Source organism: Saccostrea echinata, unplaced genomic scaffold (genome assembly GCF_033153115.1).
Source record: "Saccostrea echinata isolate AGI-Se365-2 ecotype Australia unplaced genomic scaffold, CSIRO_AGI_Sech_v1 ptg000023l, whole genome shotgun sequence".
Classification (NCBI taxonomy): domain Eukaryota; kingdom Metazoa; phylum Mollusca; class Bivalvia; order Ostreida; family Ostreidae; genus Saccostrea; species Saccostrea echinata.
Genome location: NW_026889772.1, coordinates 4,032,572 through 4,058,529, shown reverse-complemented (window position 1 = coordinate 4,058,529; position 25,958 = coordinate 4,032,572). Strand labels below are relative to the sequence as shown.

The 25,958-nt window shown below is 37.6% G+C and overlaps 1 protein-coding gene across 1 annotated transcript; it reads left to right on the top strand.

The window, feature by feature from the left end:
- The first annotated feature begins 2,011 nt into the window (after positions 1-2,011).
- On the top strand, positions 2,012-24,499 carry LOC133191092 (cyclin-dependent kinase 2-like). Its single transcript, XM_061326779.1, has 8 exons — positions 2,012-2,242; positions 2,597-2,674; positions 6,068-6,188; positions 9,737-9,907; positions 18,275-18,376; positions 19,984-20,053; positions 23,432-23,565; positions 23,858-24,499. Exons 1-8 carry the CDS (start codon positions 2,127-2,129, stop codon positions 23,963-23,965), a joined length of 900 nt encoding a protein of 299 aa, XP_061182763.1. The 5' UTR covers positions 2,012-2,126; the 3' UTR covers positions 23,966-24,499.
- The last annotated feature ends 1,459 nt before the right edge of the window (positions 24,500-25,958 follow it).

Below are 25,958 nucleotides of genomic sequence, written 5' to 3'. Positions count from 1 at the left end.
TGAAATTTTGATGTACGTGTAGCATTCCACCTTAATATTTACGTAATCAAGGTCAAATTAATTCAGCCATTTGCATGATTTGGGTGGGTCGTTATATATGTAATATCAATCTACATTTATTACCAAAAATTATATAATCACGTTCTCCATAATCAGGACTACCCACGTTTTGTAACAGATAAAACTTAGATGCTGTCATAAGACAGTAATACCCGCACTTAGGTGTTTGCCTCTGAATGTACTTGCCTTCATATTTGGGTATCTAGGGAAGATGACACAATAATTACATGCACGTATAATTTACAAAAAGAAAAAGTTTTCAACCCTTAATCGCCCAAGGCGAAAATAGAAATTCCGAAGCCCATCCACAAGACACTCCCAATCATATTTCAAAATATGAATAGGCTACTGCGAAAAAATGTGAGGGGATACTAGTTCAAGAACCAGGATGAAACTGAAAATTCAAATCTTTGTTGCACATCTACAAGGACACCACCAATCATATTCCAAAAGATGAGTTGGCGACTGCAAAAATGTAAGTTGAAATAGTGAACCAGGTTTTTGTAGAATTTTTTTTTTTTACCCCAATCGCCTACCAGTTCTGAAACCTTAAATGATATTGCGTGTACATCTATAGTACACCATTCAGGCGCGGATCCAGATTTTTTTCCAATGGGGGGAGGGGGGGGTCCAACCCAGTTAAAAAATTTCCAAACAGAAATTTCTTGACAAGCGAAAAAACAAACAAACAAACAAAACAAAAAACCTAAAGTCCATTCCCAAAAGGGAAAAGGTCTAATATTTGTGGTGGTGGTGGTGCTTCAGTATACACATTTAATAACTCTGCAAATTCGGGAAGGGGGGGGGGTTCCGGTCACCCCTACCCCACCCATCCCCCTATACAGAACCACGCATGCCATCAATTATATTCCAAAAGATAATTACTGCATAAAATTTAAGAGGAGTTCAGGGAACCAGGTTTTTGTATAAAAACACTTTTTTTTAACCCCTATTTGGCCCCATGAAAAAATGAAAATTTCATCTTTTTGCACATTTCAACCAAAAAAAAAAAAAAGGGAAATTGTGCAAACTCGGAAATCCTATTTCGTGGTGGTGGTGGTGGTGGGGGGGGGGGGGGTGTTAGATTCCAACTTCTTTTAGTACCAATCTTTTTACTATATAGAACACTGCATTCCCCTTATATCACCCTTATTTGACAATACTGCAACCAAAAGTGGGGGAGGGGGGCAACCGGACTTTCAATATAGAAAAACTTATGTCTGGAAAAAAAGGGGGGCAGCCCCCCCTGCCCCCCGATACTACGTACCTGCACGTTCCTCAATAATATATAATTTTTTTTCAAGAATTTGTCATTGAAGTATTGCTACTTTGATAAGTTTCCTCACAAAAAATTAAGGTACCTTACCCACCAGGCATTTGTGCAAGATACCAGAGGATGTTATTTGCTGTATGTAGAATAATCCTCTCAGATATAACTACCACTGCCAATATCACAATTTTTTGATGTCTTTATCTACTTGTACATTTTATAGTTTAAATATCTCAATATAAAAAAAAATGTGATTTATTTGTTATATATTAAGAAGAGATAAAAAAAAAAAAAAACGTCCAGATCTATATTTGAGCAACGTATCGTCAGACCTTAAATTGTAAGTTGTTTGAGGAAGAAAAAAGTGTGACAGACGGATGGACAGGCGAGGATAGCAACAATATACCCGAACTTCTTTTAAAACTGTTAGAAAGTGCGGGTATAAAAATTGAGATAATTTTACTTGTTTACTGGAAAAAAGGGGGGGGGACCATGCATGTTACTTGTGTATGTAAGTGTATATCATGGCATTACATTTGAATATATATAAAATGATAAACAGATAAAATGCTGTCCTGAATATATTTTTAATTATTAATGTTTATCTTACTCAAATAGACAAAAGTAATAATTAAATGTTTAAAACACCGAGTTTGTTATTTCCTGTTACTAGCCTCGATTTGGATTTCATTTTGACCAATTGAATCAATGAACCCTAAATGAACGCGGGAAATTACGTACACAAAAGACCAGACGGCTTCCGGAACAGATGTGATCAAAGTAAACACTGATTTCCATGGACAATTTTCAGAAAATAGAGAAGATTGGTGAAGGAACATATGGTGTGGTGTATAAAGCACGAGATAAGACCACCGGACAACTTGTAGCTTTGAAGAAAATCAGATTAGACACGTGTGTATTTTTTTTCATGCAACACTCGTGAAATCAGGGCAGTTTATCGTTTATCAGTGTTTATGGCGTGTGTTTTGTGTCGGGTTTCGTCATTATTTTGTTTTTATCATGCTATGTTGGTATATGGGTATGAGATGCAAAAGAAATAGCTAAATCATACCTGTTATAATTGTGCCATTCAAACATACATGCGGTACATGCATCATCACAAGATATTGTTGGGCCTACATGTTTTTTGTTTTAATTGAGACCCCATTCTTGCTTGACATGTGACCTATCTAGTAGCTTTAGAATTTACCATATTCAACTCTATTACAAGTATTTTAGTTATACTTTTGTATACATTATTTGTAGTGAATCCGAGGGAGTTCCAAGTACAGCCATTCGTGAGATTTCCCTCCTCAAGGAGCTCGACCATAACTGTATTGTCAGGTATTTTGCTGAATTTAAACTTGTCGCACATTGTTGACTAAGTTTGTGTTCTCTGTGTGATCATTGAGTAAAAGATGTAAAAAGGTGTAAATTGTAATTGAAAAGCAAAGGCCTAGAGGTCAAAGGAGAATCAACCTCAGTCCTTTTATAGAAAAATCTGTCATCATGTTGTGTTATTATATAGAGTGAGTTCACCATGGATCGGACACTCTCGTACTTGAACAAGTTCTAGAGATATCGCTACCGACCAAATATTATCAAATGCTATTTATTGAGAAAATATTTTAAAAAAAAAAACAAATTTTTTTGATTGAGCCAGATTTCACCATGGACAGATGGATTGGTCAGTATTCACCATGCATTGGACAACGGTATATTGAACAGAAAAAACATACTCCTACCTCCATCACAGTGGCCTTTAAATTACCTAAAATGCGTATGGCTCTAAATTCGCTCTTGAGTACATCTTGACCTATGATTTTAACAAGTGGAATATAAAATAAATTATTTAAAAAATTGACATAAGAAATGTTTTATATTGAAAAGTATATTGCAAATATATAAAAAAGATAAAATAAGCAGATTTCTTCATCAACTTACTTTTTTTTTCTTGAAATGAATTTGATAATTCCACTAGAATTACGCATGTGTAGGGGGACATTTTCAACCATGTCAAAATAAAAGTCAAATATACGGCGATAATACCTTGTACACGGAATATCTTCATTCACTACTGTTCAGGAAGGATAAAATTAACATACAAAAGTATTTTAATGCACATTATGTCTAAAATAAAAGAAAAATTGGATTTTATTTCTTCTCATATTTTGAATGTAACGTCTGTCAGTCTCAATACACCGGGTACTTTGTTATAAAATGGGCCATTGTTTATGCAAACTATTTTATCTTTCTTGTCTACTGATAGAAAATTTACCTGTTTATCAATTAAGTGATCGCAGATTCAACAGAAAAGCACGTGCGGTTAGAAATTAACAAATCTGTGGGATGCTTCCTGTGTCTGTCATGGCAAGTGGGCGTTACGTTGTATTTTAAGAATGGAGCTCGGAGATGCTTCTTCCTATACATTTGACTTAAAGGTTATGAATATTTAAATTTTCTCCAGTGTTCTATGCAAATGTGTTTACATTTCGATAAGAAGATCTACAGAGAGAGCCCGAGAAGCCACGAACGTTTGTCTGTCAAGTGTTACGTTACACAAAGTATGTTACGTTCATGAAAATATAAGTTGTCTTTATCTTAGATTTTAAACACATATCATCAAATATTGTCAACTAGTAGGTGCATTTTGGATTTTTTTTTTTTTAAATATGAACTTCACGCTCTTCATCACTACATAAACACTTATAATTTGACATTTCTTACATAACGTACCGATTGACAGACATTTCCTGAATACTATCGTAACGGTGACGGACAAAACGAATGTCTGTTCATGTTACGTGAATCAAACGGGTGCATTCAGATTTATACGTTCAGTGAATTAAACCAAAAAGTATATTTATTTAAGAATATTAGTGTATCATAAGGCAAAATTTGTCTTTATAACTTAAACAATACAATTTTGTAGTTGTTTTCTTGCAGTTTTTAAAACGAGTCTGTCAGGGTTACGTGCATCCGTACATGTTACGATACAGGTTTGATCTATATGAAATAATTTATTTTTTTAAATTTCATTAGTATTTTCATAAATAATAATGTCTTGTGTATTATAATTTCCAAGAATAAAAGATAAGCTTTGAATGGTAAATTTTATTGGCTTGTTTCAAACAGGTATTGCTCAAGAAATATCGTAACATGACAGACATGGTGGAAATTTTGTATGTTACAAAGCGTATAGCAGAGATTTATTTTTTAAAAATTCAAATTTAAAATCTATAAGGAATCAAAATTTGAATAATGTCCATTTCTTACGGCAACATTATCTTTTTGATAAAATAATGAAAGTTTATGGTTTATTTGGCTGCTAAGTAAAGGAGTCTGTCAGTGTTACGATCATCAGTTTGTGCATCAAAAGTAGCTTAAAAATCTTTATTTTCTACGTAAGAGTGAAAAAACTTTTTGCATTGTTTAAGGAATTGTTTAATTTTATTTTTTACAGATTATTTGTATTGCTAAGCATCAGAAATGTAATTTAATCATGTCACGTTTTATCATACGTCTGTCATGTTACGTTATATGTCTGTCATGTGTTACATGACACATATTTCAAACATTAATAAAATATTTATTTTTGACTTGATTATCTGTTCAGACATTTTTTTGTCCTATTTAGAGTCAAAACTTCAAATACACATAAAGAAATCTAAGAAAAAAACGTGTCTATAGAATTCTTTATTTGTCCTCCCAGATGTACTCAAGAGCGAATTTAGAGCCGTATAAATTAGTGACATGAAAATATTGTTATGCTTAATTTAAAAATTAACTCTCTATTTTAATTTGATTGACTATATAGGCCTATGCATAAATGTGGAGGGATGCAAGCCTCGTAATATAGCAAATAGCCCCTTGGTTTCGGGGGATCATAGATCTTATAGTCTGAAAAAATAAAGAGAGCCTACTTGTATTTTCTCTGAATATGCTGAGTTTATATTTTTCATTTCTGCAAAAACAGTCGTCAGATTTGGTATTTATGCATGAATCTCTGTACATTAAAGTCATTATCCATGGTGCAATGAACATATTAAAAACAGCTCTATTAAGAAAATTAATACAAACTTTTAAATGGCATTTCTTGAAATTTTTTATAAAATTATCAATTATTAAAAAATTCACCCAAGATCACTTGAAGTTTAATGGAGGAAAGACACTGTAAAAATTTGCAAAATCATAAAGTTCTGGTTATTCCCCTTTGATGATGTCAAATATGATGTCACTTCAAGGTCGTTATCGTGGTATTTATATCACAACATGATAATGAAAATCGGCATCATAAAAAGTTTAAATCTTCGACTTGAAGACATAAGTAAACCAAAACACAGAGACATTCAGGTTGGATGCAAGATTATAGCTTAAAATTGTCAGAAGCAAGGTATGTGTCCGATGCATGGAGATATATCTCTTTGTATGTAGGTTAATTACTAAAAATAAATTCTTTTTTTTTATGTTGAATTATGGGATGTTGTTCACCATGTCCACTTTATGAAAATCTCAAGTATTTTTGAAGTGTGTCATGATAGATATATCTTGTTCCTTAGAATTCAGTTCTCTTTAGATAATTCTATTGTGTCATTAGATTATTGGATATGTGTCCATTATATGAAAATCTTATGTATATATGTGTTACTTAAGTTGTTCATAATAATAGATGAAATGTAATCTGTTTGTGTCATGGGATGCTACGTTTGGTCTGCTATAGATAACCTTGTTTTGTAGGTTACTAGATGTGGTCCACAGTGAGCAGAAGCTTTACCTAGTGTTTGAGTATCTGAACCAAGATCTCAAGAAATACATGGACAGCTGTCCAGCCTCGGGGATACCATCTTCTCTTATTAAGGTCAGTCTGCATACATTAGCAAGCATTTAATGTTAAGTTTGATTGTCACCCCTTCATGATTGTTTATGTGTAAGAAATAAATTACAAGTTTTAAAAATTTCACAGTGAAATGAAGTGGGTTGGTTACAGGATCATGTCCTTTGAAGCCTGAAGGGTTTCTCAGAAGATTTGATTGTGTACCAACCCACTTCATTCCCAGTGAAGTTTTTAAACTTGGTATTTATATCTTACATATAACATATGAGATGGACAATGTTATATTAATATTGTACTAAGTACCCATCATAGATTATGATGAAACAGCACAAGGAGTGAATTGGCTTGGAAAGCGGTTACACTTTGCTAAATGAATGGTTCTGTTTTGAAGCGAGTATTTGTAAACGGCTATTTTGATCAGTAATGATGAACAGATTATTGTCTGGCATTTTTAGCTCACCTCGATGAAGTCGAGATGAGCTTATGCTTTAGCGTCGGTGTCCGGGTTAAAGTTTTAGGAGCAGATTCATTTCCAAGTAACTATAAACCCTACCTGGATCAAACTTGCATGGATGATGCATCTAGGGATGGACTACCAAACTTGCTTCGGATGCTGGATCTGACCTACATTTTCCAGATGAGTGACCTGGTTAAAGTTTTTGGAGCTAGTCCATTCCCAAGTAACTATAAGCCCTTCCTGGACCAAACTTGCACAGATGATGCATCTAGGGATGGATACTACCAAACATGCTTCGAATGCTGGATTTGACCTACATTTTCCAGATGAATGACCAGGTTAAATTTTTTGAAGCAGGTCCATTCCCAAGTAACTTTTAGCCGTATCTGGACCAAACTTGCATGGATGGACACTACCAGATTTGCTTCGGATGCTGGATCTGACCTTTATTTTTCCAGATGAGTGAATTTTAGCCATACTTTAACCAAATTAGCATGGATGGTGTATCTACAGATGTACACCTCCAGACCAGCTTTGGATCCTGAGTCTGACATACATTTTCCTGATGAGTGACCAGGACAATGTTTTTGGACTAGCTGTATAATTATATGGCCTGTTATGATTAAACTTGCATGGATGATGAACCTTAGGATGGACACTTCCAGACTTGCTCCAGATGTTTGAACTGACCAAACTTTTCTTGATAATTGACCAGGTTAAAGTTTTTGGAGCAGATCCATTTCCAAGTAACTATAAGTCCTAATTAAACCAAACTTGCATGGATATTGATCTCGGGATGCACACTAACTAGAAAAAATATATGATGTGAGATTTGCCTTACTTATAGATAACATTCATTGAGGTGAGCTTCGTAATCTTTGATTATCTATGTTTCTTTCTGTGAGAAAAAGTATTTGATGGATGGAAAGGCACAAGAAACATGGTATGGTGTTGGATTATAGAAAGTTTGGAAGAATTTTGAAAATGTATGGTTCAGACACCAGGCTACTTAAAATTCAAGATTAAAAGTCATAAATTCATTAAATTTAACTAGAAATATTATTTCAATGATTTCAGTGATGCATGTACATCATTGTGTGGAAACTGAGACACTGGCAACTGTTTACCTTGTCAAAACAATGTTATGGTCAAAATCTAAGTCGTGTGTTAACCTAAATGTTTATGGCATGTATGCATTGCTATTTTCCAGCAGACTTAAAAATTTAATTTGAGAAAATGTTGATGTCGAAAAAAAAATTATCACTTACCATTCAGAGTTAAGGATGAAGATTAAAGGCCTACAGACAAAATAAGCTACTATACACTACTATTTTCAGCTGACTCGAAAGTTCATAAGATGTAGTTGTTTATTCTGTATGTTTATTTACCAAAGGAATAGATAAAAACAAACATGAATTCTTTTTTTTTTTTTTTTGATTTAATAAAACAATCGTTGTTTTGCATCACATATGTTTTACATCATTTTTAGCTCTACTGGTCAGAGACCAGAAGAGCTTATGCAATAGTAAGATGTCCGTCATCCGTCCGTCTGTCTGTCTGTCCGCTGTAAACAATTTTTCAAAACGCTACTCTTCCTACAGTTTTGGTCTGATTTCAATATAACTTAGCACACAAGTAGACTACACTAAGACATATAATTCTGTGTATCGTTTTTTGATTTCACTGAAAGGTGTTGCCATGGTTACTAAAAATAGAGATTTCTGGGAAATACATTCAAAACACTACTCCTCCTACAGTTTTGGTCTGATATCAGTATAACTTGGCACACAAGTAGACTATACTAAGATACATAAAAAAAAACATAATTCTGTGGATTTCAATGAACAGTGTTGCCATGGCTACTAAAAATAGAAACTTCTTGAAATACTTTCAAAACGCTACTCCTCCTACACTTTTTGTCTGATTTCAGTTTAACTTTGCATACAAGTAGACGACACTGAGATACATAATTGTTGTTATTGTTTTTTGATTTTGTTGAATGATGTAGCCATGGTTACTTAAATCGAAATTTCTGTAAAATTATTTTAAAAGGCTACTCCTCCTACAGTTTTAGTCTGATTGTGATAAATCTTGCCACAAAAAGAGTCTAAACCAAGGATTATTATTCTATTTATTGCTGCAGGGCTAGAAATAATTATTTTTGTTTACTGGTCACTCGGGCTATCGCCTTAAATTTTTACTGGTCAGCTTAGTACTTTCACTGTCCCACTGGGCCTGTAGATTTTAAGAAGACTGGCCCAAAACCATAATAATAATAGTAATATTTTTTTTTATATTGTGATACTTAGAAGTACAACTTAACAAAACAAGAAACAACAGAAGTTGGAACACACAACCCTGTCAAGTTAACTAGCCCGACTGTGAATGAATTTTATTATGCATAAAAAAAAAGCTGACCCAAAGGGCACATGCCCTCTGTAATGTACTAGCCCAGATTAAAAATTCACTGGCCCCAGACCAGCAGGCCATCAATTATTTCGAGCCCTGTGGCTGTTGCAAAGTTTCAAGTCCAAGTTATCTTCCTTTATAAATACAGCCAGTAGAGCTACAGTCTCCTCAGAGACTTCTGGTTGTATAGGCTAAATTGAAATGCACTAACGAAAGTAGTATCATTACATGTAGATATTATTGTACCATGTTATTAGGACTCGAATTACTTATGACCTTTAGAAAACTTCATACCGGTATGAAGTTATTTGCCCTTTGCATGTTTATAAAATAGATTTGACAAATGTATATACAGTAGAACACAGTTATAGAGAAGTGCCAGGGACCAACAATTTTGATTCATTTTAAACATAATTCATTCAGATCACATGTTTTAAAACTACGGGGAATGAAAATCACTTTGCTGTAAGCGTAAATTTATTTTAAGTGTGTTTGCTATAACCATGTTTTACTCTATTTTAAGTATGAATTTTTATCCCTTTTTCTTATTACAGGTAAATACATGACCACGTAGAGATGCTCAGACACCCTCTATACATTTAACTGAATAATGAATATAATTGATATAAGCATTTACTGAGAAGCTCAGGAGAACTGTCAGTTTCCAATGTTTAAAATGTTATGTTTTAAGGTGATTTGATTACAGAGTTACATGCATCAGCTGCTACAGGGTATAGCCTACTGTCATTCACACCGTGTACTGCACAGAGATCTGAAGCCACAAAATCTGCTGATTGACGTGGAGGGAAATATCAAACTGGCAGATTTTGGACTGGCGAGGGCATTTGGTGTACCAGTTAGAACGTATACTCACGAGGTAAAGAAATAATATTGAAAGCTATAGAACCCATTCTGTATTTACAAGATATAAATATGTTGTTGTAAAGAATTAAATTGGCCACAAACTTTTCATCTGCTGATCATGATACCCTGGATATATATGTCACGTAATGATGCCAGTGATGTCTGCAGATGATGGATGTCACAATAAACATAATAAAATAAAAGAAGTGTGAAAATAAATTGTTCATTTTGTCATTAGCATCTGTTACAAGTTCAAAACATAGTTTAGTACCAATTTTAAGTACTGCTATTATTGTATGGAGTTGCTTTTATACATTACACATTCCAACTTTAGGAGCACTTCTTGTATGGTTTTTTTGGATTTTTAGGTCACCTGAGTCACTCAGGTGACCTATTGCTATCCGTTTTTGTGCGTCGTCCACCGTGCGTCGTGCGTTAACATTTAAACATATTCAGCTTCTTCTCTGAAACCGCTCAACCAATTTCAACCAATTTTGGCATATAGCATCTATGGGTGAAGGGGAACAAAAATTATGAATTTCATAGTCCCTGCCCCCCTGGGGCCTGAGGGGTGGGGCTAAAACCACCAAAATTAATGCATTCTTTAAAAATCTTCTTCTTTACTCCTGGACATCAAGCAGTAAAACTGTTGGCATGATTGTAATAAGCATTAAGCCCTCTACCAAAATTGTGAAATTCATGGCCCCAGGGTCAGGGGTTCTGGAGCTAGGGTGGGGCTATATAGATCATATAGTGAAAGTGCATTATTTCTTTGAAAATCTTCTTCTCTACTCCTGGGTATTATTGAGACAAATTGAATACATAGTTATGATAAGCAAGGGTGACTCTACCAAAATTGTGAAATTCAAGGCCCCAGGGTCAGGGGTTCTGGTGTTAGGGCGGGGCTATATAGATCATATAGTGAAAGTGCATTATTTCTTTGAAAATCTTCTTCTCTACTCCTGGATATTATTGAAACAAATTGAATACATAGTTATGATAAGCAAGGGTGACTCTACCAAAATCGTGAAATTTATGACCCCAGGGTCAGGGGTTCTAGTGCTAGGGTGGGGATATATAGATCATATAGTGAAAGTGCATTATTTTTTTGAAAATCTTCTTCTCTACTCCTGGGTATTATTTAACTAATCATTTATGTAATGTAATATTATTTCTATATGTTTCAGGTATCAGTCATCCTTAGTTAATTAAAGAGTTACTCATTGGATGATGGTTATCATTTATGACTGATACCAGTTCTACACAATTTGACAATTTTGGTACAAAAGACGATCTATACTCCCCAACATGCCAACGTTAGAGTGCCCTGTATTTGGATGTGAGTGGCAGTCTCAGGACCTGGATGCAGCTTTTGCCGCAGCGATGACGGCAGCCCTCCAGATCCACGATAGAACTGTTCACCAGCCACAGGCCCAGCCAGCAGCTGCCGCAGCTCCCAAACTGAAGTTGGACCCACCCACCATAGCTGCTGGATGTGACCCAGACTAGTGGTCAGCGTTCACTCGACAATGGGAGATGTACAAGGTGGGTATGGCCATTGCACAAAACGTCATACCCACTGCTCTGTTCTACTGCTGTGACTCAGACCTTCGGACCGACGTCATGCGTGACCAACGAGGTAACATCACAGACATGCCAGAGGCAGACCTGATGAATGTCATTAAACGGCTTGCTGTGAAGGATGAGAGCACATTGGTACAACGCATTAAGCTCAGTAAGATGACACAAGCACCTGGTACCAGCATCAGAACGTTTTTAGCCAGTCTCCGAGGTCAGGCGTCTCTCTGTCAGTACAAGGCCACATGCAAGGAGGAAGGGTGTAACCACATTTACGACTACAGTGATGAGATCATAAAGGACAATCTGGTTAGAGGAATTGCAGACCCTGAAATTTTGTCTGACCTGCTTGGTGATCCTAAGACAGACAGAACCTTGGAAGAGACTGTTTCCTTCATAGCACAGAAGGAACAAGGCAAAGTTACACGGAGTGCAGTTGGAGATTCAGCCGGTGCGATGTCGACAACGACCCATAGCCAAAAATCAGTACAAGGACCTGGAGGCAAGTGCTGGGCATGTGGTGGACCTGCCCACGGACAAAGAAACGATCGTCGAGCCAGACAAAGAAGTTGCAAGGCCTGGACATCTACATGTGCCAAGTGTAAAGTTAAGGGTCATTATACCAAGTCATGCAGCAAGTGTTCAACGTGTGGTGCCTGGGGACATCGTGATTCATCGTCAAGGGCTTGTACACAGGGACGAGGACAGAAACTCCACAATCAGGGACCATCACAGGAACCGACGAAAGATGCTGACGACAAGGTTGGTTATGTCTACGACCAGCTATGTACCACATCAGAACAATATCAGAATACAGCACGTCTTGAACATCACATCTTCGAAGGAAAATGGATAGCTAGGCCGTCCAAACCTCATCCGATGCTACTGGTTAATATGACACCTTTGGCCGAGGACCATGCGTCATTTGGACATCCCATCAAAGATGTTACAAGGCTCAAAACGATACAACTGACCATGGTGGCTGACACCGGATGCCAGAGTACGATAATCCCATTGCAGACAGCCAACAACCTGGGAATTACCAGAAAGGACCTAATTCCAGTAAAGCTCGTTATGCGAGGTGCCATCAAAGAAAACCTTGGGGTTATTGGAGCGGTTGCAGTTGATGTGAGGGTCAGAGATGGTTCCAAATCTACACGCATATTATGTTATGTATCTGATGTCATGGAAAAAGCTTTCATCTGCAGGGAGGCACTGGTTTCTCTTGGAATAATTCATGCAGACTTCCCAAACCATCCCGTAGACACATCAGAGAGTTTTGCTTCTGTAGAAGATGAGACTACCTGCTCCTGTCCCAGACGTCAGCCTAATCCACCTCCACTACCAACAACACTACCACCAGGCTTGGACGCTACTGAAGAAAATGTGGATGCATTAAAGGAATGGCTACTTGATTACTACAGTGCTACAACTTTTAACGTATGTGAACATCAACCTTTACCGCTGATGAACTGTGAGCCCCTAAAGCTTCACATAGATCCTGATGCCAGACCAGTTGCTGTTCACAAGCCAGCACTGGTACCCATCCATTGGCAGGATAAAGTCTATGCTGACCTGGAGAGAGACGTAAGGATTGGAGTCTTGGAGAAAGTTAGCCAGAATACCCCTACAACATGGTGTTCCAGGATGGTATTTACAGGTAAAGCTGATGGTACGCCCAGAAGGACGGTAGATCTTCAACCACAAAACCGTCACTCCGTACGCCAGACCCATCATGTACCGAGTCCGTTTCATCTAGCAGACAGGGTACCTCAAGGTATGAAGAAGACCGTTACTGACGCTTGGAATGGATACCACTCTGTACCTATTCGAGAGGAGGACCGTCACTTTACCACTTTTATCACACCATGGGGACGGTACAGATACAAGGTAGCTCCACAGGGATTTATGGCCAGCGGAGATGCTTACAACCAACGATTTGATGCTGTCATTACGGACTTCAAGAACAAGGTCAAATGCGTGGATGACACTTGTATGTGGGCAGATTCTGTTAAAGCAGCATTCTTCCAGACGTGCGAATGGTTAGACCTCTGTGCTCGGAATGGTATTACCCTCAACCCGAAGAAGTTCCAGTTTGCTCAAGATATTGTAGATTTTGCTGGACTCACAATTACTCCTACAAATATACGACCAAGCACAAAGTTCCTAGATGCAATCAGCAACTTTCCCACACCATCCGACATTACCGGTGCAAGAGCATGGTTTGGATTGGTCAACCAAGGTGCCTACGCGTTTGCCATGACTAAACAGATGAAACCGTTCCGAGCTCTATTGAAACCATCTACACCGTTCCATTGGACGGATGAGCTAGATGAACTATTTACAAAGTCCAAAGAGGTCATTATCCAGGAGATGAAGGAAGGTGTTCGTCTGTTTGACCCAGCACGCATGACCTGTCTAGCCACAGACTGGTCCATTGATGGTATTGGCTTCTTCATGATGCAGAAGTATTGCAGCTGTGCCAGTAAGACCCCAGCATGCTGTAATGACGGATGGAAGCTTTGTTTGGTCGGCAATAGATTCACCCACCCAGCAGAAAGTAGATACGCTCCAATCGAAGGCAAAGCCTTGGCTGTTGTGTACGCACTCCACCAGACAAGATACTATGTGCTCGGATGCGAAGATCTCATTGTCACCACTGACCATAAACCACTACTCCAGATATTGAACGACCGATCACTCACTGAAATAGATAACAGGCGTCTCCTTAACCTGAAAGAAAAGACCCTTGGATACAAGTTTACGGTGGTTCATGTACCTGGGAAGAAGAACCTTGGTCCGGATGCAGCTTCCAGACATCCAGCTTGCCCCCCAGATCGACTGGTATTACCTGGTGATGCCACAGTAGACAAGTCCCTTGACAGTTGCTCTGCCAGTTGTCGTGATACACCCACCAGTTTCGGCCTATCTACTGAGGATCGAGATCAAGCTGATGATACCTCCACAGTTGCTGCCGCTACAACTGCATTAAATGCCAACATCATGGTTGTAACTTGGGATATGGTACGTGAAGCCACAGCATCAGATCCTACGTATATTAGCCTGCTTCAGCAGATAGAAGAAGGGTTCCCAGAGGATTATAGGGATTTGCCACTGGAGTTGCGCCCATTTCATCGTTTTTCTGGCAGTCTATGCTCTGTTGATGGTGTGGTTCTCTTGGGACAGGGTATAGTCATTCCACCTGCCTTACGTAAACCAGTACTCAATGCACTTCATGCAGCACACCAAGGAGTCTCGTCGATGCGTGCCAGAGCCATGGACTCGGTGTATTGGCCAGATATCACGGTGGATATTGCCAGGACGAGGGACCAGTGTGGACATTGTCACCAGATGGCTAAGTCAAACCCCATGCAGCCACCTACTGATATAGTTCCTCCTGAATATCCTTTCCAGAAGATCTGCAGCGACTACTTCACCTACAACAGTAAGGATTATGTTGTCGTTGTGGACAGGTACTCCAACTGGCCCATGGTATACAGATCGGAGTCTGGAGCGGATGGACTGGTGAAGCGCCTTCGTGAGACGTTTGTCACATTTGGTATCCCAGAGGAATTAACATCAGATGGAGGTCCTCAGTATACAGCTGGAAAGACACAGGAATTCCTGAAAGCCTGGGGAGTCAGACATAGAATCTCATCAGTTGCAAATCCACATGCCAACTGCAGAGCTGAAGTTGCAGTGAAGATGGTAAAACGTATGCTTGCGGACAACATCACAGCCAATGGTTCCTTAGACGTGGATAAGTTTCAGAGGGCTTTACTTATATACAGGAACTCCATTGATCCAGAGACGAAGGCATCCCCAGCCTTGATCCTGTTTGGTCGTCCGATCAGAGATGCCGTACCAATCGTAATGGGTAGATATTCGCCTCATGATACATGGAAGGAACTGATGTCGAGTAGAGAGTTAGCTCTTGCCAAACGCCACTCAAGAGAGCATGAAAGATGGAATGAGCATACCCATCAGCTACCACCACTGCAGGTTGGAGACCATGTGTATATCCAAAACTTAATGGGCAACCACCCAAGGAGATGGGAACGCACTGGAGTTGTTGTTGAGGTCCGCCAATACCACCAGTATGTGGTACGTGTAGATGGCACAGGAAGGGTTACGCTAAGAAATCGCCAGCATCTGAGGAAATTCACCCCGTTTAACAGCAATTCACCCAGTGCGATTGAAACGATGCCGAGAATGCCACAGCCTTCAGAAAAGACTGTTACAGATGGTTCATCCTCGACTCAGAAAACATTGACTCTAAATCCATTGAAATGTAGCACACCACAACCTTCGCATGTGACTCCCAGGGTGGATGGCCCTTCTGTTCCACCACCTGTTAACCATGGTTCACCTGCTACATCTGGAGAGGTCTCACCTGCAGTCGTGACCCCAAAATCAACCGCTAAGTCGCGTTTATCGCCAAGACGACTATTGACGGACAAGGACGAAGTCGCTCCTCCGACAGAACATGAAGACAAACCGAAGGTCACACGTTTACCCCGCGCTCTGGCTCGTCTTCAGCCGCACAATGCACCTGGAAAGAAAGAGTTGTTGACGCCTGGAAGACCACGCCGCAATACTAGACAGGATTCCATTGATTCTGCAGAGAATAACTGATTATTGGACAGTTCAATTGATCTTTAATTACTAGTGACTGAAGTACAGTTGTGATATGAAACATTCCGTAATTTGATATTTGATTTATACAGACCTTTTAAGTTTTATTAATGCCTAAAAAACTTGTCCCCGGGGGAGGAGATAACTAATCATTTATGTAATGTAATATTATTTCTATATGTTTCAGGTATCAGTCATCCTTAGTTAATTAAAGAGTTACTCATTGGATGATGGTTATCATTTATTATTGAAACAAATTGAATACATAGTTATGATAAGCAAGGGTGACTCTACCAAAATTGTGAAATTAAAGGCCCCAGGGTCAGGGGTTCTGGTGCTAGGGCGGGGATATATAGATCATATAGTGAAAGTGCATTATTTCTTTGAAAATCTTCTTCTCTGCTCTTGGGTATTATTGAGACAAATTGAATACATAGTTATGATATGCAAGGGTGATTCTACCAAAATTATGAAATTCAAGGCCCCAGGGTCAGGGGTTCTGGTGCTAGGACGGGGCTATATAGATCATTTAGTGAAAGTGCATTATTTCTTTGAAAATCTTCTTCTCTACTCCTGGGTATTATTGAAACAAATTAAATACATAGTTATGATAAGCAAGAGTGACTCTACCAAAACTGTGAAATATCATGGCCCCAGAGTCAGGGGTTCTGGTGCTAGGACGGGGCTCTATTTATTATATAGTGAAAATACATTAATTCTTCTTTTTCTGCTCCTGGGTATTATTTAAACAAACTAAGTATATAGTTATGATAACCAAGGATGCCTCTTCCAAAATTGTGAAATTCAAGCCCCCAGGTACAGGGATTCTGGTGCTAGGGTGGGGCTATATAGATCCTATAGTAAAGGTGAATTATTTCTTTGAAAATCTTCTTCTCTGCCCCTGGGTATTTTTTAAACAAACTATGTACATTGTTATGATACGCAGGGATACCTCTTCCAAAATTGTGAATTTCATGGCCCCAGGGTCAAGGGTTCTGGTGAAAAGAGGGAGGGGGGGCTCTATTGATTATGTAGTGAAAAAGCAAAATTTCTTTTAAAATATTCTTTTCTGCTTCTGGTTAAAAAGCAAAGAAGCTAAGTGAATAGTTATGATGAGCAAGAGTGCTTTTTCCAGAGTAGTGAATTGCATGACCCCTGGGTCAGATGTGCTGGTTGCAGATAAACAAAGTGATAACTTATGATGAGCAAACTTCTGGTCCCATGGCCAGAGGCTCTGGTATTTCTTTGGGGGGGGGGGGGGGGGCTCTATTGATAATATAGTGAATCTGTAGTAAAAATGCATTATTTCTTCAAAAATCTTCTCTGCACCTGGGCATATCAGAGGCAAAAAGAGTAAAAGTTTTAATAAGGAAGGGTATTTTTACCAGATTTTTGAACATCTGGACTATTTGGTCAAGTGTTCTACTCCTTGCCTGGGCTCTTTTAATTTGTATTCTACTGAAAGGAGTTATTTTCCTTTGCCATTTACTTTTGATGATTAATCACTGTAAAAAAAATATTTGAAAGGTTAATAGAATAAGAGAATTATGCAAGAATTTTTATTGTATAATACAAAAAGTACTTTCATAATTTTAATGATCAGGTAGACTTGTAATTAATAGATAAATAAAAATGAGACAAAAATTACTTGTTTTATTAATGACCAAGAGAGGCCAATGTAAGACATCTCCACAAGGAATTAAATAGTACAGAAGCACTGATAGTTTGTTAATATACTGTATGGTGATAGTGATAAATTGGGAACAGATTTGAACCTAATTTAAGAACTGTTTATGAATACTAAACTAATTATTTTGTTGATCCCGATCACCCTATATTTCTTGCTTTTGGGCAACAAAGTTTCACCTTTCAGTTCATTTTATACTCTAGGGATCCTCTAAATTGTTGTATTATACTCAGGTGACCGTTAAGGCCCTTGGGCCTCTTGTTTTGTAAAAGCATATATTACGGTAATAGTTCTATTTAACATGGTTGAAAATGACAAAAAATGAAAATGAAAAGGCATTAAAAATGCTTTGCAAACATACACACACTTGTCCATAATATTTTTTCACTGGTACTGGACAAGCATTAATGTGGAGCCCTGGTGTTTTGATAATTGTCATAATCTGTCAGTCAATCTATAGTCACTTCTGTTTGCTGTCAGGTTGTGACGCTGTGGTACAGAGCTCCTGAAATCCTTCTGGGAAGTAGATTCTATTCAACGCCCGTAGATCTCTGGTCCCTTGGCTGTATCTTTGCAGAAATGGTGAGACATACATCTATAAGGCTTTATATAGTGCTTCAACTGAAAATTTAATCCTTACATATGCTGCATTCATTGCTTTACTGGGGTAAGATAATTCATGTAATCATAGACAAATCTTTCTCAAAAAATTGTCAGCTAGGAGTTTAGCTTTAGTTGCATGTATTATTAGTTACTGTATAGGTGATTAATTTCACGGGTTGTAATTTTCACATTTTTCTCTCCTCTGACATGATCGCGCTTTGATGAATTCGCAGAATTGGTGTTAAATAAAAGTTACCTCCCTTGGCTGTAGAACGACATTCATCATCGTTATGTATACACTTCATAAACAATACTTGGGGAGGTTTAAATCAAGTGTTTAGATTTGGTAATTAATTTACAATAAAACAAAACAAGTGCCGTTAAACGTCTTTGACTATAAACGTTGAAGGACTTTCCTCTATACTATTACGTTGAGTGCATGTACACCCGAAGATTTTCTTTCCGAAGGAATGATGATATCGCAATGAAAACCACTCGACGATCATAATTATGTTAATGTATGTCGACGAAATAATATCCTTCCATATCTACAGTAGGTATGAGAGTTATTTGAATAAATATTTTTTTTAACCAAAATGTTGGGAAAAAACTAATATGGGTGATAATGTTAGTTACGCACGGGTAATCAGTAATCGATACCCATTACCCACATGCTTTGATTGATCAAACATAGAGCGTTGGCTATTAAAATAGCTTTTCAGCAATAAATGCAGGTCATTATCTACTGATTTAAGTTAAGTAAGGCGGAATAATCAAAATAATTGAATGACAAGTACCACTCATAATTACTGAGTGACTACTGTACATAAATATACCTATTGTAGTCTATATGAAATATGTGGAGATAATGAACAGTATTCGAGCTCAAAAGTCTATTAAACTCATATTCAAAAAAAGTTTATTGAAAACATATTCACTGTTTCTTGAATTCACGGATTTATCAACACCGTGAATATAGCAAATATTTACACCGTGAGTTATTTTCCCCCTATACAGTACATAGTTTTGTAGTGACCAGATATGGGATGATACCTGGTTAATAAATTTTATACCTGGCAAGGTGAATTTACTAAACAGGTATCTTGTACCTGCTCACAACAAAAACCATGTAACAGCACCAATGATGACACATCTAATGTTAGGGTTTGTAAAATTGTTCATCCCCACTCTATGCTTCATCACTCCAATATAGTGCCTATTATGACATCATGTTGTGCTACACAATATTGCTGTGTGCAGTAATAATGTACAGACAATTTTGAAGAATTTTAGTAAAGGGAAAAAGTGCTCTTGACTGACATAAATATTTTTTTAATTGTCAACAGACAAGATAATTAATTAAAAAAAACTTAGAACTCAATTCCAAGTGTTACAAAAGAACGATAACTCCGTATTGTCTGTGTATTGGTTTTCAAGTGACCGTGTATATGTATTACACTCCCTTCATGTGACGTACTTCAACCAATCGTAAGCCAGGATTTCATTGAAAAATCACCAGTGGTGTGGTAACACAGTTCATGAAACAAGAACTGGGATAAATGTTTTAATTATTTAAATTTTTGCAGATGACAAGACGTGCCTTGTTCCAAGGAGATTCAGAAATTGATCAGCTGTTCAGGATATTCAGGACACTAGGTAAAGCTCAGATACTGATCAAGTCTGTAGTGAATCAAGGATGTCAGAATGTGCTTCTTTGTTTTATAATGGGATTATTTCATAATGGTATTCAAGGAGTATTCAGGGAGGGTTAAAAACCTTCCACAGAGATGTTATTGGAAAAAAAAATCTGATTACATTTTTTGTGAACATAAAGCATTTATTAGGTTACTATGTATAGTTTTGGTAGGTGTAGGTTTACCAGTACTTTTTAGCTCACCTCGCCGAAGTCGAGATGAGCTTATGCTATACCCCTGGCGTCGGTGTCGGCGTTAGCGTCGGCGTCCCAGGTTAAAGTTTTAGGAGCAAGTCCCATTCCCAAGTAACTATAAGCCCTACCTGGACCAAACTTGCATGGATGATGCATCTAGGGATGGACACTACCAAACTTGCTTCGGATGCTGGATCTGACCTAGATTTTCCAGATGAGTGACCAGGTTAAAGTTTTAGGAGCAGGTCCATTCCCAAGTAACTATAAGCCCTACCTTGACCAAACTTGCATGGATGATGCATCTAGGGATGGACACTACCACACTTGCTTCGGATGCTGGATCTGACCTAGATTTTCCAGATGAGTGACCAGGTTAAAGTTTTAGGAGCAGGTCCATTCCCAAGTAACTATAAGCCCTACCTTGACCAAACTTGCATGGATGATGCATCTAGGGATGGACACTACCACACTTGCTTCGGATGCTGGATCTGACCTAGATTTTCCAGATGAGTGACCAGGTTAAAGTTTTAGGAGCAGGTCCATTCCCAAGTAACTATAAGCCCTACCTTGACCAAACTTGCATGGATGATGCATCTAGGGATGGACATGGCCACACTTGCTTCGAATGCTGGATCTGACCTAGATTTTCCAGATGAGTGACCAGGTTAAAGTTTTAGGAGCAGGTCCATTCCCAAGTAACTATAAGCCCTTCCTGGACCAAACTTGCATGGATGATGTTTCCAGGGATGGACACTACCACACTTGCTTTGGATGCTGGATCTGACCTAGATTTTCCAGACGAGTGACCAGGTTAAAGTTTTTGGAGCAGGTCCATTCCCAAGTAACTATAAGCCCTACCCTGACCAAACTTGCATGGATGATGCATCCAGGGATGGACACTACCACACTTGCTTTGGATGCTGGATCTGACCTAGATTTTCCACATGTGAGACCAGGTTTAGATTTAGGAGTAGTCTTGTTCCCAAGTAACTATAAGCCCTACCTGGACCAAACTTTCATGGATGATGCATCTAGGGATGTACACTAACCAACCTACTTCGAATGCTGGATCTGACCTAGATTTTCCACATGAGTGAATTTTAGCCATATTTTAACCAAATTAGCATGGATGATGTATCTAGGGATGGACACTTCCAGACTTGCCTTGGATTCTGAATCTGACGTACATTTTCCAGATGAGTGACCAGGGTAATTTTTTGGAGTAGCTATATAATATTATGGCCTATTATGATTAAACTTGCATAGATGGTGCATCTAAGGATGAAAACTTCCAGACTTGCTTTGGATGTTGGAACTGACCAAAATTTTCTTGATTACTAAACAGGTCAAAAGTTTTTTGAGCAGGTCTATAATTAAATCAAACTTGCATGGATATTGATCTCGGGATGTACCCTAACTAGAAAAAAAATATGATGTGAAATTTGCCTTACATGTAGATAACATTCGTCGAGGTGAGCTTTGTAATCTTTGATTACCTATGTTTGATTTCTATATCTAGTACTCCGGATGAGAGCATATGGCCTGGAGTTTGTGCAAATGTGGATTTATCAGTACTTTTGATTTCTATATCAAGTACTCCTGATGAGGGTTTAAGGCCTGGAGTTTTGTAGATGTGGATTTATCAGTACTTTTGATTTCTATATCAGGTACTCCAAATGAGGATTTATGACCTGGAAATTGTGTAGATGTAAATTTATCAGTTCTCTTTCATTTTATATCAAGTACTCCAGATGAGAGCATATGGCCTGGAGTTTGTGTAGCTGTAGATTTATCAGTACTTTTTGATTTCTATATCAGGTACTCCAGATGAGGGTTATGACCTGGAGTTTGTGTAGCTGTAGATTTATCAGTACTTTTTGATTTCTATATCAGGTACTCCAGATGAGGGTTTATGGCCTGGAGTTTGTGTGGCTGTAGATTTATCAGTACTTGTTGATTTCTATATCAGGTACTCCAGATGAGGGTTTAAGGCCTGGAGTTTGTGTAGCTGTAGATTTATCACTACGTTTTGATTTCTATTTTAGGTACTCCACTTTTCTGCTCACCTGAGCAGAAGGCTCACGTGAGCTTTTCTGATCGAAATTTGTCCGTTGTCTGTCATCGTTGGCGTCGTTGTTGTAAACTTTTCACATTTTCATTCTCCAGAACTACTGGGCCAATTTCAAACAAACTTGACACAGAGTATCCTTGGGTGAAGGGGATTCAAGTTTGTTCAAATGAAGGGTCATGCAATCCTCCAAGGGGAGATAATTACGAAATAGTGAAAAATTAATGGCATCATTTAAATTTTCTTATCAAGAACCAATGGGCCAGGAAAGATGAAACTCATGAAGAATCATTGTCAGGTACTGAAGATTCAAGTTTGTTCAAATCATGACCCCCAAGGGGTAGGGTGGGGCCACAGTGGATGATCAAAGTTTTACATGGAATACATAGGAAAAAGCTTTTCAGTATTAAACTGATTTTTGCTTTTTTTCCTAGCCACAGTGCTCAGGTGAGCGATGTGGCCCCTAAGCCTCTTGTTAATTTAGATGTTAGGTCTTCAAAGGAGGGTTTATGGCCTGGAGTTTGTGTAGCTGTAGATTTATCAGTACTTTTTGATTTTTATATTAGGTACTCCAGATGAGGATTATGGCCTGGAGTTTGTTTAGCTGTAGATTAATCAGTACTTGTTGATTTCTATATTAGGTACTCCAGATGAGAGTGTATGGCCTGGAGTTTGTGTAGCTGAAGATTTATCAGTACTTTTGATTTCTATATCAGGTACTCCAGATGAGAGTGTATGGCCTGGAGTTTGTGTAGATGTGGATTTATCAGTACTTTTTGATTTCTATATCAGGTACTCCAGATGAGGGTTTTTGACCTGGAGTTTGTGTAGATTTATCAGAACTTGTTGATTTCTATATCATGTACTCCAGATGAGAGTGTATGGCCTGGAGTTTGTGTAGATGTAGATTAATCAGTACTTGTTGATTTCTATATTAGGTACTCCAGATGATGGTGTGCGGCCTGGAGTTTGTGTGGCTGTAGATTTATCAGTACTTTTTGATTTCTATATTAGGTACTCCAGATGAGAGTTTGTGTGGATGTAGATTAATCAGAACTTTTTGATTTCTATATATCAGGTACTCCAGATGAGAGTGTATGGCCTGGAGTTTCCCAGCTTCCTGATTATAAGTCTTCCTTCCCTAAATGGCCCCAGCAATCAATCAGCAGTATTGTACCTCACCTGACAGGAGATGGACTTGATTTGATGGCGGTGAGTTAATTATACTCAGACAAAAATGAGAAATTTTACAATGATAGAATATTCTAATAGGCTTTATCAATAAGCCACTATTATCAGTTAATTCTTACATCTGCTATTTTCTGAGATGTATGAACATAATGACTTGAAATTGTCTTTCACCCTTGAAGCTTGTATATCTTTGTTAAATTATGTTTCAAATTTAAAATGTGGAAATGTTGTTTTTCAAATGCACATGTTTTTAAATCAATGCTTTTGTTTGCAATATGTACCTGAATGAATGTGTAATTTTCTTTGTTGACAGAAAATGCTTAAATATGAACCAAGTCAGAGGGTATCTGCTAAGATGGCTCTCAATCATCCTTACTTTAATGGAGTTTGTAAACAGAGGCCCCCACAGATCTTTAAATGAAGCCATGGAGACACTGTCTTGTTAAACTGAGCCTCCCTCTGCGAAGTAAATAAAACGTCTACATGGAATTAAGTCAATTTTTGCTGCTTCACTAACAGACTGTGATATGAAACCATGTTTGAATTAACAACATGTTTAATGAATGAATTTTGAAATGGCCATAATATGTAACTAGCATGGCTAGATTTACATTTTAGTATAATTTGATGCCTATTGCTCTCAGGATTATGATTTTAGTTATTTGCTGTTTTAAATTGTAGATGACAGAATAGTAGATTTTTAAATGAATCGGAAATAATTTGGTTGCATATTGGGTTTATTTTTTTTTTTTTAATGAATATGTAAATATGTTTTTTGTATATTTACATTTATATGAACATTTTGTTTAACTTCAACTTGCTGTAAATTCTGAACTTGTTACATATGGCATATTTAGGTGTTCATATGCAGTAATTGTACTATTATGCTATTTGTTGAATATACACAAGTATATTATTTTTTACACTATTTTGTTTAATAAATGTAAACATATTGCATCAGTCTCAATTTTTATCTGTGTATAGCTGCACTATGACCTCCATTTAGCATTGTTTAGAGTTCAATATAATTTCGATTTTGCAGCATGATTTTACCTGAAGGTAAGAAGTGTCCTTTGTTGTAGCCTGAAGAGCTTAATAATCTCAAACGGGTCTTAAATCTCTCTGTATGTCAGAATTGAAGCCTCCTGTCCAGCTCAGTTAAACACCTTAATAATGTTGGAGTCGTGCATTAATAGCAAAACACACCTTTGAAAAAGTTTTTGAAATAGATAAAGGTGCATTATAAATGTCAGGATTTCTAATAAGATAGTCGTACGTGCATCTTAATCGTTGGAATTTCTAATGAAAGTTCCAAGTGTTTTAAAGGGCAACATAAAGGTTTGGAGTTTCAAGTAACAAATAGAAAACTTGCAATTCGGGATAAATGCAGCTTGAAGTCGATGAACTTTCTCAATTGAAATGATGGTGAAGAACATGTCTTATTTTTAATTTAAAATAACTTCTTCCCTATAATAATGTGCGAAGTTTAGGTGGAAGAGTTTATATGGAAATCACTATGTCGGATAGAATGAAAAAGGTAATAACTAACAATGATTAATCTCAAAAAACCTACAAACAATAAATTCTCTGAACAGGGCATAAAATACAGACCCCTGGGAATTGAAAAGGTGGGATCAAGTGCCTAGGAGAGTAAGCATTCCCTGTTGACCGGTAACATCCGCCGTGAGCCCTAAGTTGGTCAGGTAGACGGAACATTCCGTAGTCAAATTCAGTATAAAAAACAAAGGCATAACAATTGGTATGAAACAATTCGGCAAAAGTACGACCCAATACTTCCCACTTCTTATTTACTACGATAAACATAGAAGGAAATGTGAAAATGATGAACAGTATTCATGCTCAAAATCCAGTTAAACGATGCTTATTGTGAGCAGAAAAAAATACGTACACTAACCTCTGAAAAATCTGAGGTGATCAGGTGCCATGAAGTAGTGAGCATCCCCTTTCGACCCGTCCCATCCACCGAGAGCCCCTTGTCTTGATCGGGAAATTGAAGGAATGTGTAGACTCGCTGGGTTTTTATCATGTTTCTGATTTTTTTTTATTAATTGTTTTGAATTCTTACTACATATTATTATCATTGTATCGTTTAATATAGCTTGAAAACAGTCATAATTAGCTGATAAAACATTAGTAATTTAGGGTCCTCGCAGTAAAAATTACTGATCCTGATTTAATACTGTATACATTATTGATATAAAGATATAACAAAATAGTTGTTGACAGGGGGTCTCGGGCAACAGTGATCTGTCAGACAGGTGTTCTAACAGTTGCCTTCGGCTTTGGGCAACATTTTGCACATCGGTTCGACAAGTCAACTGTTGCCCTTAACCCCAGTCAACAACTGTATACTATGACACTGACATATACCTTTGGCATGGCTTGGCAATGCC